The sequence below is a fragment of the Camelus bactrianus genome, chromosome 1, assembly GCF_048773025.1.
Source record: "Camelus bactrianus isolate YW-2024 breed Bactrian camel chromosome 1, ASM4877302v1, whole genome shotgun sequence".
NCBI classification, from domain to species: Eukaryota; Metazoa; Chordata; class Mammalia; order Artiodactyla; family Camelidae; genus Camelus; species Camelus bactrianus.
The window spans coordinates 21,730,659-21,744,708 of record NC_133539.1 but is presented as its reverse complement, the minus strand read 5'-3'; the positions used below and the strand labels follow the sequence as shown (position 1 = coordinate 21,744,708).

The 14,050-nt window shown below is 38.2% G+C and overlaps 1 protein-coding gene across 1 annotated transcript in view; it reads right to left on the bottom strand.

Annotated features, from left to right (window-relative positions):
- TMPRSS15 (transmembrane serine protease 15) overlaps positions 1-14,050 on the bottom strand; it is a 107,090-nt gene that overhangs the window by 7,817 nt on the left and 85,223 nt on the right. The window contains exons 21-24 of the mRNA XM_010960134.3: positions 12,256-12,305; positions 11,917-12,091; positions 1,556-1,737; positions 201-296 (exon numbers count right to left, since the gene is read on the bottom strand). Of these exons, the coding sequence (XP_010958436.1) occupies positions 201-296; positions 1,556-1,737; positions 11,917-12,091; positions 12,256-12,305 (503 nt within the window). The remainder of the gene's footprint in view (positions 1-200; positions 297-1,555; positions 1,738-11,916; positions 12,092-12,255; positions 12,306-14,050) is intronic.

Sequence of the window (14,050 nt, the reverse complement as noted above, 5' to 3'; positions counted from 1 at the left end):
ATAATATAATTCACACAATTTGGGAAAAAAATTAAATTATGCAAATATACAACATATGAATATAAGCCTAACAGTGCTTTTAAGAGATTTTGCAGAAAACTGTTATGAGTTTTTAAAGTGTTGAAAATATTCACAGGATAGAGCAATAGCATGTTTTTTACCAGCAAATGTTTTCTTTGTTTTTGAGTCTGATAATTTACCTTGATATACAACCGTCCCCCAGCCAGCAATAGAACAAATTCTTCCTGGAGGGAAAACTTGATTTTCTTCTGGTAAGCAAATAGGTTGTATATAATCTGGAAAAATGAAGAAAACAGAAATAAGAACAGACGCACATGCATATCCAAAAGGTTTAACAATCAATCATTTTCAACATTTCATCTAAACAAAAAAAATGTGTTTTTGTTTTATCCTGGCTGGACATTTTTTTGACATCAATCTTAGGGGAAAGAAGCTTTCCAGAGCAGCACTTCTTTGCTAGTGAATCAGGTACCACTGGTGGCTTTTTAAGTTCCTCCACATTGTCTCCTAGTTACTCTAATGTAGACAATGTCTTAGTTCTGGAATTAGTCATTTATATTTGATTTCTAAATAATCACGGTACTTAATAGAATGTGGTGCCAGTTCTGTGAAAATCTTGGTAAGGCTGTTTCTCAGCATCAACTAAGAGCAACTTGTGCCAATGTTCTGAGGCTTCCTTGATTTTCCCCAACTATCTCCACATTAACAAAGCTTTTAGGCGATTGTTTCACAGAACCCTTATGGAGGCATTAGCACTGGTTGCTGGCTTTTTATGCACTTCTCCAACAACTGGCAAGCCTCCGAACATTTATTCAGCATCCACGACCTGTAAAACCCAGGGTAGACACCAAAGGGAATAAAAGGACAGGGTTAATACAACTAACCGTGGCAACAGTCTGCCCTGGACAAGTGCTCTGATGCACGTGGAGACCCAGTGCCACAGGAGCACAGAGACAGCAGCACTTCCTCCTGCCTGGGCACTGGAGAGTCTTAGAGTGAAGGCTGGAGCTGAGCAGAGCCCTTCGGGGTAAAGTTCACTCCCCCAGGTGATTTCTCGCACATTATCCAGGTATTTGGAGGAAGTCCTCCACCTGCCATTTTCATGGATGCTGTTGACTCTCCTTTGTGGGTAGCAGTTCTTACTCACTTTGCTCCTGGAACATACTCTCATCTCTCAGTTTGCTCTACTCTGACCTTTGTGGCAGGGGGACCTGCCTTTCTTGCACAGGAGAGCCAGAGAAGGCATGTATTAGAGTGTGACATTTTCTCTGGGCTGCTCCTCCGAGCCCACTGTTACAGAAGGCTCCGAGGGTTATATTTCACTGGTTAATTTCCTAGAAAGTTGGATTTAAGCACCTTGATGAAGGTAATTTAATATGTTTCTCTCCATTCCCCAATTCCATTTAAATTATAATGATTTCTGTAACAAATGATCCAACTTTTATGGACTATTAATGCACTGGTACTGATAATACTTAAATCTAATTTTGAATTAACTTGGGCAGATGAGATGACTAAAACTGATTTATTTTACCTGTGTAATTCACTTTAAATTCAAGGTGCATCATGGCAATGTCGCTGTCCTTTCTCCGTCTATTGTAATGTGGACTTATGACAATTTGATCAATCTGCCGGGTTACTATTTGAGGAGAAGTCAGATTTGATGTCATATGCAGGCCTAGGATTGCTTTCCACTTGGTTGGCTCTAAATTTCTCCTAAAGATTATGAAAAAGAAGTATAAGAAACCCTTCATCTGCCAAGTTGCTTTCTAGAGATCTTCATAGCAGGTGCTTCAGGGCTATGTGTTCTCATCCTCAGATATCCTTGAATTTCTCTGAAGAATTCTTCTTTAAAAATTTTCCATTAATTTTTATTTTTCTGATCAGATCATAGATGAAGCCTTAATTAATGCTAATCTTTATCACATCTTTTAAATCATCTCTCTTTTTTTTTTTTTTAAACTGCAGTATAGTTGACTTACAATGCTGTGTTTCTGGTGTACAGCACAGTGATTCAGTAACACATACATGCATACATTCTTTCAAATAACACTGTTACTTGCCCATCTCCTGTCTCTGATTTAATGAATCTGGGATGGAGAGGAGCACTTTTAAGAATTCATTTTCAAATTGAATCTTGAAGATTATGGTGCTGTATGGTGAGGTTTGAGAACCACTGCTTTATAGTGCATTCCACTGTGGTGACTGCATCTTGGTCCAGGGTCTCCTCAGACAACCACGCAGCTCGGGTAATAACGGAAAGAGGTTCAGCAGCATCTCTTGTTCGGGGGGGGGGGGTCCTTGAATTCACAGAGTTCATATAAGCAATACAACCTATTATAATGCTTATAAACTAACACACCAACTTGAGTGATTTCCACACAATGGTTTTCCACATACAACGTTGATATTGAGAATGTACTGGTAAAAGATGACATTTGTATTGTAGGCAGATTAAATTGAAGAGTATATTGTAATTTGAAAGTGTACAGGGACTCCTATATGTGCTATTGGCCTGCAACACCTTCATGCCAAGAAATGACCAGTGAACAGCTGGAATTAAGCCACCTGAGCCATAGTCACAATGATGTAAAAATTCAGTAACACAGTCTTAGCAGAACCAGTGACTTAATTCTCAGTAGTCTCAAATGCCTAGTGTCATGTGCTATTTCAAAGGTTAAAATCCAAGTTACCTACAAATATAAAGGGGCATGAAGTTGTTTGAAGTCCATCTGTTTATCTTTCTATCTATTCATTACGTCGTTATATTTCCCAAAGGATTATGTTTGATCAAGTAGCAGTCATCCGCAAAGCCCAGGCATTCAGTAAGCGTCCACTTACAACCACACTGCATTAAAATCTGAGGGAACTTCCTTGAGTGCTTCATAGCAATAGAACAACTCCCATTCATGGGGAAGCTGCTTTGTGCCGAGCGTGATGCCAAGTACTTTGACGGCATCATCTCATTTCATCCTTATCCCAGTTTCTACGGCTTTTACAGTTGGAACAAACTGGGTGCTGACGGTTTAAAATGATAGGGTGGAGACCTGACGTGGGACTGACTTTAGAAGCTGCCCTTGCACCAGGAGCTGGGGTGCCTCATGGAGCTCTTGGCAGGGTTCTGTGGGAAAAGCTGAGAACATTAGGGGCAGGAGGGGGAGACACAGAGTTACCTAGGCTCAGCCAGGGGCTGATGTCTCTGCTCCTAGCAGCTGGTTGCAACTCCTTAACTGCCCAGATGCTGGGCTGGGAAGGCATTACGGTGCCACAGAGGCCCCTCTGATTGTCAGAAGGCCTTCTCACTCTCTCTTTTCCGGCACAGAGGAATCAGGACTTTGGTCAAGCTGGACATAATGATTATTTCAGATGTTCTGACCGCACCCACTCCCACTGAACCCTGGAACTCCCCTGCCCGCCCTGGCCTGCTCAGGGAGAAGGAAGGGATGGAGTGAAATCTCCTCCCTCATGTCCCATCCCTGAGTTTTTCCCTCTATCACAAGTTTGTTTCCAATAGCCAAGCTGATTGGGGCTGTCACTGGATTAGCATGCCTGTTAGGTAACAGCTGGTTACTCTTTTTAAAGAATTGTATGTTTTTATTCAGCATTTGATTTCTATATTTACTCAATATTTAGAAGAAATTTAATCTTAAAATTGCCACACCATGTTTCCTCCTTTGTATTTGATTATATTTATTTACACATATTATAGTCTGCATTATATGTTATATACCCAATGCATTTATATATTAAATTATAAATAATACTAACTATATTAATGGTATACCATTTAAATAATAACTATAAAAATTTGCTCAAAGGGAGTATGAGCCCATTATATAAATTCTATTTTGAAGTTAATAGAGTACATTTATTTAAAAAAATGATAGAATTATCTCCTTAAATGCTTTCTGCATATTTTATTTTAAAAAATTACATAAAAGTTCAGAGTGCTATATGCAGTTTATTTGCTATAGATTTAAGTCAATGATAAAATAATGCAGTGTCAATAAAATAATGCAGTTCAGTAGCTAAATTCCCAAATTATCTCTCTTGGAAGCACTGTACTCCATCTGAGAACCATAAATATAATTACTGATATGAGACAGCTTGTAGGTAATGCAAAGTTTAGTAATCACCATTTTCTCTCATTATTTTAGAGTTTTGAGTAGAAAACCAATACGTGAACCACCAACTGTGAAGTTTAAACATACATGTTTCAAGCTCCTGGTCTAATGTGATTTACAGGAATGTTGTTCTGACACATTCTTAACGATACCTGAAATTGTTAATGTGCTGCATGGAATATAGCATTTTTCCTGCATCTGTAAGTAGCACTGTGGAATGGAATTATCTCCCCAACACGTATCATTGCATTTCTCTCTCAAGTCTTACTCCACGTACCTTTCTGTGTCTATGCACTTAATTTACCCACCACGAGCCCAACACTAACACAAGACCACCTCTTTCTCTCAGATGATAAAGACTTGAGAATACAGAAGTCATAGCCAATGGTACTTAAAGTTTATGAATCAACAGAAATTTGCTAAAATTCAGTTTCTTAGTTTCTACCTCCAGAGATTCTAATTTGGAAGGTTGGTGTGGGACCCAAGATTCTGTACTTTGTAATCACTGTTGGGATACTGAGCAATACAAAATCCTCCCCAGATTTTTCTATCCTCCTAAAACCAAGAGGTAGAAGAATAAAGCCTTCAGAGACATCATTGCAGATGAAGAAAGGAGACATGTTCCAAAAATATCCCTGTTTCAAAGCATCTGCATTCTAATTGACCAAGGAAATGTTATAGGACAGAAGACAGGTGGGGATGGGAACAGGAGATAACCCACTGGCTAGGCAGACCCCAAGCCAGCAGAGGCTAAAGGGAAATAGGATAGCTTTAGGTAGGGAAAGTTGGCTGAACTTCTGCTACATTTAGCCTTTGCCTGCTCTGTCCAAGCAAAGTGTTTTCCTCAGTAGCAAGGGAAAGAAAGGTACAGGCTTAGAAAAAGCAGAGAGACATGTTTCTAACCTCAAAGACTAGCACACTTCTTGGTACACAGTAGGTGCTCCACAGATGCTGCACTGGATGGGATGAGCTGGCGCTACCCCACTCTATGTTGCTATGTGCTGCGGTGTAAATAATGTCACTACTCCGAACATGAAGCTATCCTCTTCTAAGTGGGATTTTCATTGTGGTAGGAAATAAACGTGGTAAGGTAGATAGAGCAACACAATATGCTAAAAGGAAAAAAAAAATCAATGGGAATATATCAATAATATAAACTGAAAGTTTTTTATGTTCTACCATTACTAACGGTGGCATAAAGCGACCTCAGCAAGTTTGCCCACCGCCAAGCCCAATGTTTACCCACAGCACAATGCTTTTGGTCCCTATTACTATTCTCCACTGAATGGAAAGGATTCCTAAGAAAATTGCCAACTCTAATTTTTAAAAGCAATTAAAATTTAGACTGCTTCCAAAACGTAGTGCTGTTGTCAGAGAGTAATGAACTTTTCAAGAATCTCAGAGGTAATTTTAAAAGAACAAAGGAGCCAGATTAAATAGGAAAACAACTTGAGCATCATATGAATCGTAATTATCCTAGTTAATAAAATGAATGCTTAATGAAGGGCCATGAGTCCATAATGAAACTTGAAAAAATAAAAGTCAAGTGTGTAAAGGGTAGTTCTATTGTAAAAGGAGGTGGACATTGAGGATCTGTTCACTTATTATTCCTTTTCGTGAGTAGGGACAAGAGTTTTATACATGTGGGTATTTTTATTTCATCTATTAAGTAAAAATCTGTTTTTAAAATATAGGTATGTACTTACTTAAGTGTAAAAAAGAGAAGTACAGCGAACCAAGAGTGAGCCAATTAATCATCAGCATTATTTGACCTGGTAGATTATTTCTCAAAACTAAAGGAATCATCTCTGAGCTCCCTTCTTCACTCGACTTCCAAGACTATCCATGAACTTGTGATTTTCTTTTCATTTCACTCTCTGCTTGTCCTAGGTTTTCCCCCTCAGCTCTTTTTCTTCTCAAACTCTAAATATTTAGAACACTCTAGAATGTTGCCTTCCATCTTCTCTTCTCCATTTACACTAATGTCATGGATGATTGCATCCCATGCCATGACTTTAAATGCCAGCTATATGCTGAAAGTTTCCAAATTTGTTTTCCAATTCTTGACTTCTTCTCTGAACTCTAGACTCACATGCCCACAACTGGCCAACAAATACCACCTGGACTCTGGTAAGAAGTCTCAATTTAATATATAAAGATCAGAACTTTTATTCCCTTTCCAATTCCATTTCTTCACATTTTCCTTATTTCAACACATCCTATTGCTCAAACCCAAACCCTTGGTTCTCCTCTTTCCTTCTCCTTATCTCTCTGCGATCATTAGTACACTCAGATGTCTCCAAGCATTTGAACTCACTAATGACATCCAGACACTTGCTCGCCTTCCTCAGCCATAATCTTAGGACCACCGTTGTTTCTTTCTAACTGGTCCCCCCAGTTTCACTCTTGCTCTGCCCAGCAGTCTCATCTCCACACAGATGCCTGATTAGTTAACATCACTCTTCAGCCTTCCAGATGGTCTTACATCCCATTTACCACGGCCATCTGAGTTCTCACCAGGGCCTCGGATCTGGTCTTGCCCATACATCCAATCCTATTCCTACTCCTCTGCCAATCACTTCCTTGTCAACAGCAGTAGCAGGGCTTCTCGAGGTTTCTGTCTTTCTGCCCTTCCCTGTAATATAAGCATTATTAGGGCAAAGACTTTGTTGGTCTGTAAAGCACTATCATCCCCAAAACTTAGAACAATGCTTGGCACAAGATAAGTGCTCAGTAAATATCATCTGACTGAGTGAATATATGAGAAACAGGAAGCAATCCAGGAGCCAGAAGGACTGAGCGTGACCAGTGGGCACACACAACAGCCAGGTAAAGGGAGGGGAAGTGTATATCAGGCCATTTCAACACAAGTGGTAGCACAAAATAAATAAGGAGAAAGAGGGCACAGTCACATGATTCAAGAAGATGAAATAGTTCTCAAAGTAGAAGTAACTTCAGAGCTCTGATAATGGGAGCATCTAGGAAATAAAACTTCTGGGTAGACTAAGAATTATAATGTTACCTGCTAATGAGAAATATGTTATTAAAATAACACTGAATAGAATTATATCAAGGAGATGGGTTATATAAAATTGACCAAGGGAGACTTAAAAAATACGTAATTTTAAGGAGAAACCAGGTTGGTTGGAAATTGGTAAAACCTGTTAGAAAGGCATAAATCAAAAAAGTCCTAGTGACAGAATAAGAAAATTTTAACTATCAAAAAGATGACTAGCAGCTCAAACTTGAACTCCTTTAGGAAAGAAAACAAGAGCCATGCCTTAACCAAAACCCAATGTCACTAAGCTAATCTTGCACATTCTACTGGCCTAGGAAAATGCTCTTCCTTTTTTTTTTTTTCAGATCTATAAACATGACTATAATCTTGAGAAAGTATTTATACTTTTAAAATATTTAAGTAATTATAGTATATTAGTAGCTAATCTCCTAAAGCCATAAGGATAGGTAGATAAATAGAGAAATTAATTAAACCCATGATGTTCATTTTTTAGAGTAGATTTAAGTAGAAATGAAATAAATTTTAAAATATTATATTTGGATAGATTCTGTATCTAGACCTATTTAAAAATTTTGAGGCATTGAAAAGAACTCAAATTTTAAAGTGTAATTGCTGCATCAATTAGTTAAGTAATGCTACTTTATAATCAATACTTAACTGTTTAAAAAGTTGGTTTTTGAATTTTATTAGATGTATCAGTTAATTTAGCACTAAATAAAGTACAAATATTAGTGTGCATTTCTTGCCCTACTCCAAAACACCTCATCGTGAATCATCTATTTCAGAAATGTTGACACCTATTTCAAGAAATTGTTTTAATAAGAAATGAGGTAATCCATATGCTGCATTTGGTCCCCTCTGAAGAGCAAATTTAAAAATGGAAGATTGGCAAGAGCCTTCTCTATGGACAATTTCATCATTGATATATGTCTGTTCAATAGATGTGATCCAGACAGTAAGTCTCTACATGACTGGCCAACCCAAGGGACTGAATAGTGGTCCCTTCTGGGATCCACGCTTAAGATTTTGCATTTTGCTATATGTTAGTGGGAAAAAATTGAAAATAAATATAAAACTCTGGTTGGTAAGTTTGCTTTACACAGTGGTCTGAGTTAATAATCCTCAAACTACTTTTTGTGTTCTAAGCTTGAGCAAACCCATAAATACTTTGTGGATGCACAAACAGGGTTTCTCATTATTGGAGATAAGAGTTATGAATACGGAAGGAGACAAGACTAGAATGTACCCTGTGGTCTTTTATTTGGACTGGAGCTATCATTTTAGGTTCATATCTATAGGTATAGAGCTACGTCCATTAGGAGGGTCTAGAAGCAGGACACACCAGCAGCTGCAAGGGGTGAAGAGGACCCTGTTTTTTTTTTGTTTGTTTTTTGTTTTTATTTTTAACGTAGAAGGAACTAAAATGGCTAAGTGGATTTGGGGTTTCTTACAGAACACCTGATTTGAGGGCAAGGCCAGGGAATGCATAGAGTGAACCTGGAACATCTTATTTTGCCAAAAAAGGAAAAAAGTTCTCAAAGAATGGGGATATAGTAAGACCAACAAAGGAGCAAGCATGAAGGGTTTCCCCAAAGATAAGCCTTTCTGTAAAATAACTCGCTTATATTAAAAAAAAAAAAAAAAAAAAGACAAGAAAGACAGAAGGGCTGAGAAAGACAGACAGAAAGGCTGACAGAAAGGCTGCTCTAGATTAAGGATGAAAGAGGCCTCACGGCTAAACACAGCGCCTTACCCCAAACTGGCTCTTGGGCAGAAAACACACAAACAAACCACAAGTGTCATAAAGGACTTATCTGCAACGATTGATAAGAATGAGTGTATTCTGTGTTAGATAATTAGATTGGGCAACTGTATTGCATTAATTAATTCCGTGATTTTCTGCCGTTATGTAGGGAAATATCCTTGTTCTTGTAAAAATCACATGGAAAGAGGCACAATGTCTAACTGACTCTCAAATGATTCAGAAAATAAACATTTCTCCAAGTCAGAGGGAATGCAAGAGTGATAAGGAAGTTTTCATAGCATAAAAGGTAAATAATTGTTGCATCTCGGCGAGGGTGCACAAGAGTTCTTTGTGCTATTATTTGCAATTTTGTGCATGTTTGAAATTATATCAATATAAAAAGTTTAGAAGATCAATGCATTACATGTGTAGAGGGTAAGTCTTAGACCCTTCTTTCATGGAGCTTTCCCACACAGGAACAGCAGCACAGTAAACTTTGTGTTGCACATTTATACAGTTCACAGTATCCAAAAGTATTGCGGCGTCTTAATTTTGTCCTGACCATCACCTCAGCAGGTAGGTATCCTACGGACACTCTACGGATACCTACTGGTGAGGATGGTAAAACCCACAGACATTAAGTCACACAAGGTCAGTAGCACAGGTAGGACCAAAATCCTGTTCTCTGGTTCTAAGTTAACCTTGTCTTTAAATCATAGCAAAGTTGGCCCATACTTTTCAAATATTCCTTTGAAGGTTGGAAAAGAAGACAAATCAGTGAGAGAGAAACAGAACAGACACAGAGAAGTGCAGTGACATCAAGGAACACTGAGGCTCAGGGATGGGAATGGGAGGGAGGACAATATGACTGTAGACAGAGAAGACCTGTCCAATTAAACTGCTTCACCACCTACAGGTTAAATCACCTGGAACAGATTTATACTGCAGTCAGGTCACTTGTGTGGTATGGTTTCAATAAGTTGGTTGATCTGGGTTCTTTTTGTTAGGAATTTAAGCTTTTCACTGCACAAGTAGGGTTTAAAAAGACCAATAACAGGTGGTAATTCTTAGCATACTGGTAAGAATTTTTTTTGATGAAGCTGTCTGAAATAATATCAGAAACTTACTTTCTTGGTTAGAGACATAAAGACAAAAGCCAGAAAACTCCTGGTAACAGGAAAAAGAAGAAATAATATCACAGAGCAGCTAAGAAGAGTAAAACGCAAGGTTGGTGAGGATAACTGTGAATTCATCACAATTCTATTACAGCTTACGTTTGTTTGCTTTGTTCAGACTGAAACCATGTGAAAAGACATTTTATGTCCTGTATGACTGAACATGTGTTTATATTAGATGGAATTGCTCTTCTATTTCCTTTGTATATTTGTGGCTTGAAAAGACATGGTACCCTAGACCTACAATCAGTACATCTGTGAGGTAATAATTGAAAGATGTCCCAAATATTACTGCAAGCCTGGTTGACATTTAGAAAGCATACGTTCTGTAAGAACATCAAATGGATGAATTTACCAAATCTGAGGTTAATACAGGACGTTGCTATCTTACTAAGACCTATCTAAGTGTCACTGAAAACACTGTATTTTTTAATACCTGAAGATACCTTTTACTTGTAACATAGTTAAGGTCAAGGTTATTCATCTGTGATACGCCCAAGGCATAGAGTACGTATATGAAGTCACATTTTGCAGGGGATGGGAAAACTGACGATTATGCACGTTTGTTATGATATAGTTGAAAACAGATGAAAATGTAATTATCAACATATAATTAACAGATAAAATATGATTATCAGCAAAGTCATGAAGGTGCATTTTAGCTGTGGGAGAGGCTATGTATAGCTTAGTCACCCAGATGCAGGGTATCATGCACTGGATGAGAGAGCTTTGATGTAGATGGGCAGCACCTTGGACAGTCCTTTCGGAGCCCAGGTAATTGGCCAAGCCAGGATGCAGCTGAGGGTCCTCATTTCCAAGTTCCCAGGACTATGAGTTTGAGTTCACCCTCACTCTGGTATGATGGGTAGTTCACTACTCATTCTCCTTGACCCTCCCTAACTCCCCAACAAATCTCCCAGCCTTCTGTGGCTGGCAATTTGTCTCCATCTATCCAAGAACTATCAATGTCTGTGTTTGTCCAGAGTTTGTCTTTTAACCTGATTAACTACCGCTGCATCTTCCATTCTGCACACCCAGGGCTCTTTTCTCAGAGATCCTGGACACTAGAGACTCATTTTAATCCTCACAGGTAAGGTCAGTCTCTGGAGGCCTTTTCTACTCAACCAGGGGCAGGAAATCACCCTCGTCAGGGCTTACGAATCTTTATGAGGAAGCTACCTCTTTTTCAGACTTAATTCAGACGTGTGGGAGTACGACTACTATTAGAGGGAGAAGGTAAATCCCCAGATTCAGCATGTATTTTCTCATATTATACTACAAAAAAAGAGTGAGCTATAGTTAGTTGATATTTGTTCTTAGTTTTAGTTATGGTTAGTATCAAAATAGATATGATTTGAGAACTAAGTAACATTTTAACCCCAATTCACAGCAAAGTGCTTATGCATGAATTTCAAGGAGCACAGTTTTTACATTTGTAACTTGAGGGCTATCTATACAAGCTTTTTTTAATATTGACAATTTGCTGACAATAAATATTGTCCTAATTGGCTGATAACTAGCACATTTTATACGTTAAAAACTAATTTTACACCTTAAAAAATGCTTACCTTGTGAATAGGTAGAAATTTCCATTTTTATGTTTGCAGGAAACATAACACTTGATGCGAGTATCTAACAAAGAATGAATTTTAATTGAACCTTCTCTATTTTTATGCATGATTTTAATGGGAACATGATTGGAAAGTTTATAGTGTTCTAAACAGTGGGAACGTTTCCCTGCTGGGAGGGTTTGGGGATGCTGCCTGAAAGGGGATGCACAGTGCCTGCCAGGTTCACCTCATCTGGGAAGGGACACCATGACGTCACACTCACCCGTACACGCAGTGGGCGGCGGACACCAGCCAGTCCCTGCTGACCAGCGAAGCTCCGCAGAGCAGTTTGTTGTCGTAATACAGAGCCACGACCCAGGGCCAGGCTCCTTCTCTGGCATCATCTCCTCCAATAATCTTCGGGCTAACTTCATCAGCCACCAGTTTTTTCCCACAAGCTATTGAGATCATTGAAGAAAGAGCATCTATTTTATTTTGGTGGATTTCCTCTGATTGTGGAAACTGAGTGGCTCACTACAAAGTAACTTGAGGTGACATACTAACTCTAAACAGAATTTTAAACTGAAGGCTTGAAGGAGGACAGGATGAAATATTTACTTACCTTTATGGTTACATTGTAACAGAATCAGTGAATCCTCTAAGCACTGTTTACTGTAATAGAAGAACAATTATATTTAAAAGCTGTGCACAGAACATTTTAAAACAAAACATAGTGTAGGTCATCCTGTTTTTTCTCTTTAGTAAAACGGACTTTTAAATTTGTTACATATAAAATGCAGGGAAGCTGAAATGCACAGCAGACAATCCTGTTTAAAGTCAAATAAAGTTGAGTTTGCATCCTTAACTCTACCATTTACTCTTCATATGATTTTTGGATACGTTACTCATATCCCTGAGACTCAGTTTTAACATCCACAAAATGGGAACATTAGTACTTTACTGGAGTTTTGTGAGAGGTAAAGAAATATTTGCAATGAAGTTATTACTGTGCATTATACACAGTGAATACTCAATAAACAATAGTTATTGTTAGTTTGCACGAACTAACCTTGGATTTCACCATTCTGTAATGCAGGACATGCTTCAATGTTGCTAATCAGACAGCTATTCAGTGTTCAACACTGTGAAGCTGTGCACTTTATTCAGGGAATTCAATGATGAATAAATCATGGGTCCTGCTTTCAAGTGAGGCAGACATGTAAATAGGCAAATATAAAATAAATTGTAGGCATAAATAATTAAAAAACTCACTCTTTGTTTAAATATTTGGATATCAACCTTTTTCAAAGCCAAGAATTCTATTTTATAGGAAAATTTAAACACAGAGAAATTGTTTTAAAGTGTGCTATACTTACAAACCACTAGAGGTCAGTATAACACAAGAAATTAAAGTATTTGCATTGGTTCCTGATCCAGCTACTGTAAGCTGTTGGTCACATTAACACACACGCACATGCACACACACACACACATACACATACACAGACATACAGTTTTAATATTTATATACTTAACACCATCCATTGTGAATGTTGTTTAGGTGCTTGTAATTTTAGGGAAGAACAAACCAAAAAATACAAAACATGACCCAAGATCTGCATGAGCTCATAAGTACAATCAAAGCAGTTCAGTGTTTCTGGAACATACGTGATAAGGTTCATTTGAAATGACATGCATCCATGTTGTCCAACGGATATGTCCTTTAGAATAGACATATTCAATTTAAATGTAAGGAAATATATTTATTAATAAGCAATGTGCATGTATGTATATTTACCTAGATACAGATATATTCATATGCATTCACAGTCCCACAAGGATGACGCCTCAGTTAACTGTCCTTCTATTATCCGCCCATGGTTAGGAGAGAAGTAGTTCCTAGGACGCTTCTCAGCATCCTGTCAAGTTTCATCCAAACATTTCCTACAGTTACAATACCCATCCAGGAAACCCACATTCAAAGTGCTTCACCATTCTTAGGTGTTAATAATGCTTAATACTCTGTGGCACATATAAGATGGATGCATTCTTTTCAGCAAGTACAGAAAAGATTTTGGTTAACTTAATAGTTAACCAGAAAATAAACTGAGCCTAGCACCCCATTTTCCATGTGTTTTGGGCAATCTTCATACACAAATGCACACATGCAGCATCTCAGTAGAGAGCAATATGTTGCTTCACCTCTGGTCACAATGAGAGTGAGTACATTTGTCCAGGAACATTTAGAGAGATTAGAAAAAATAGAATTACTGTCCTGGCCTTTGGTCCTGGAGTCAGAACTAGGTTAACCTTCTGTACAGGAAAAAAGGCAGTGCCATGATCTGCGTCTTTCTCTCGCCCAGTGGGGCAGTACCAGGAGACGAATGAATGGGTTTATATCTACTGTACTGACAAAA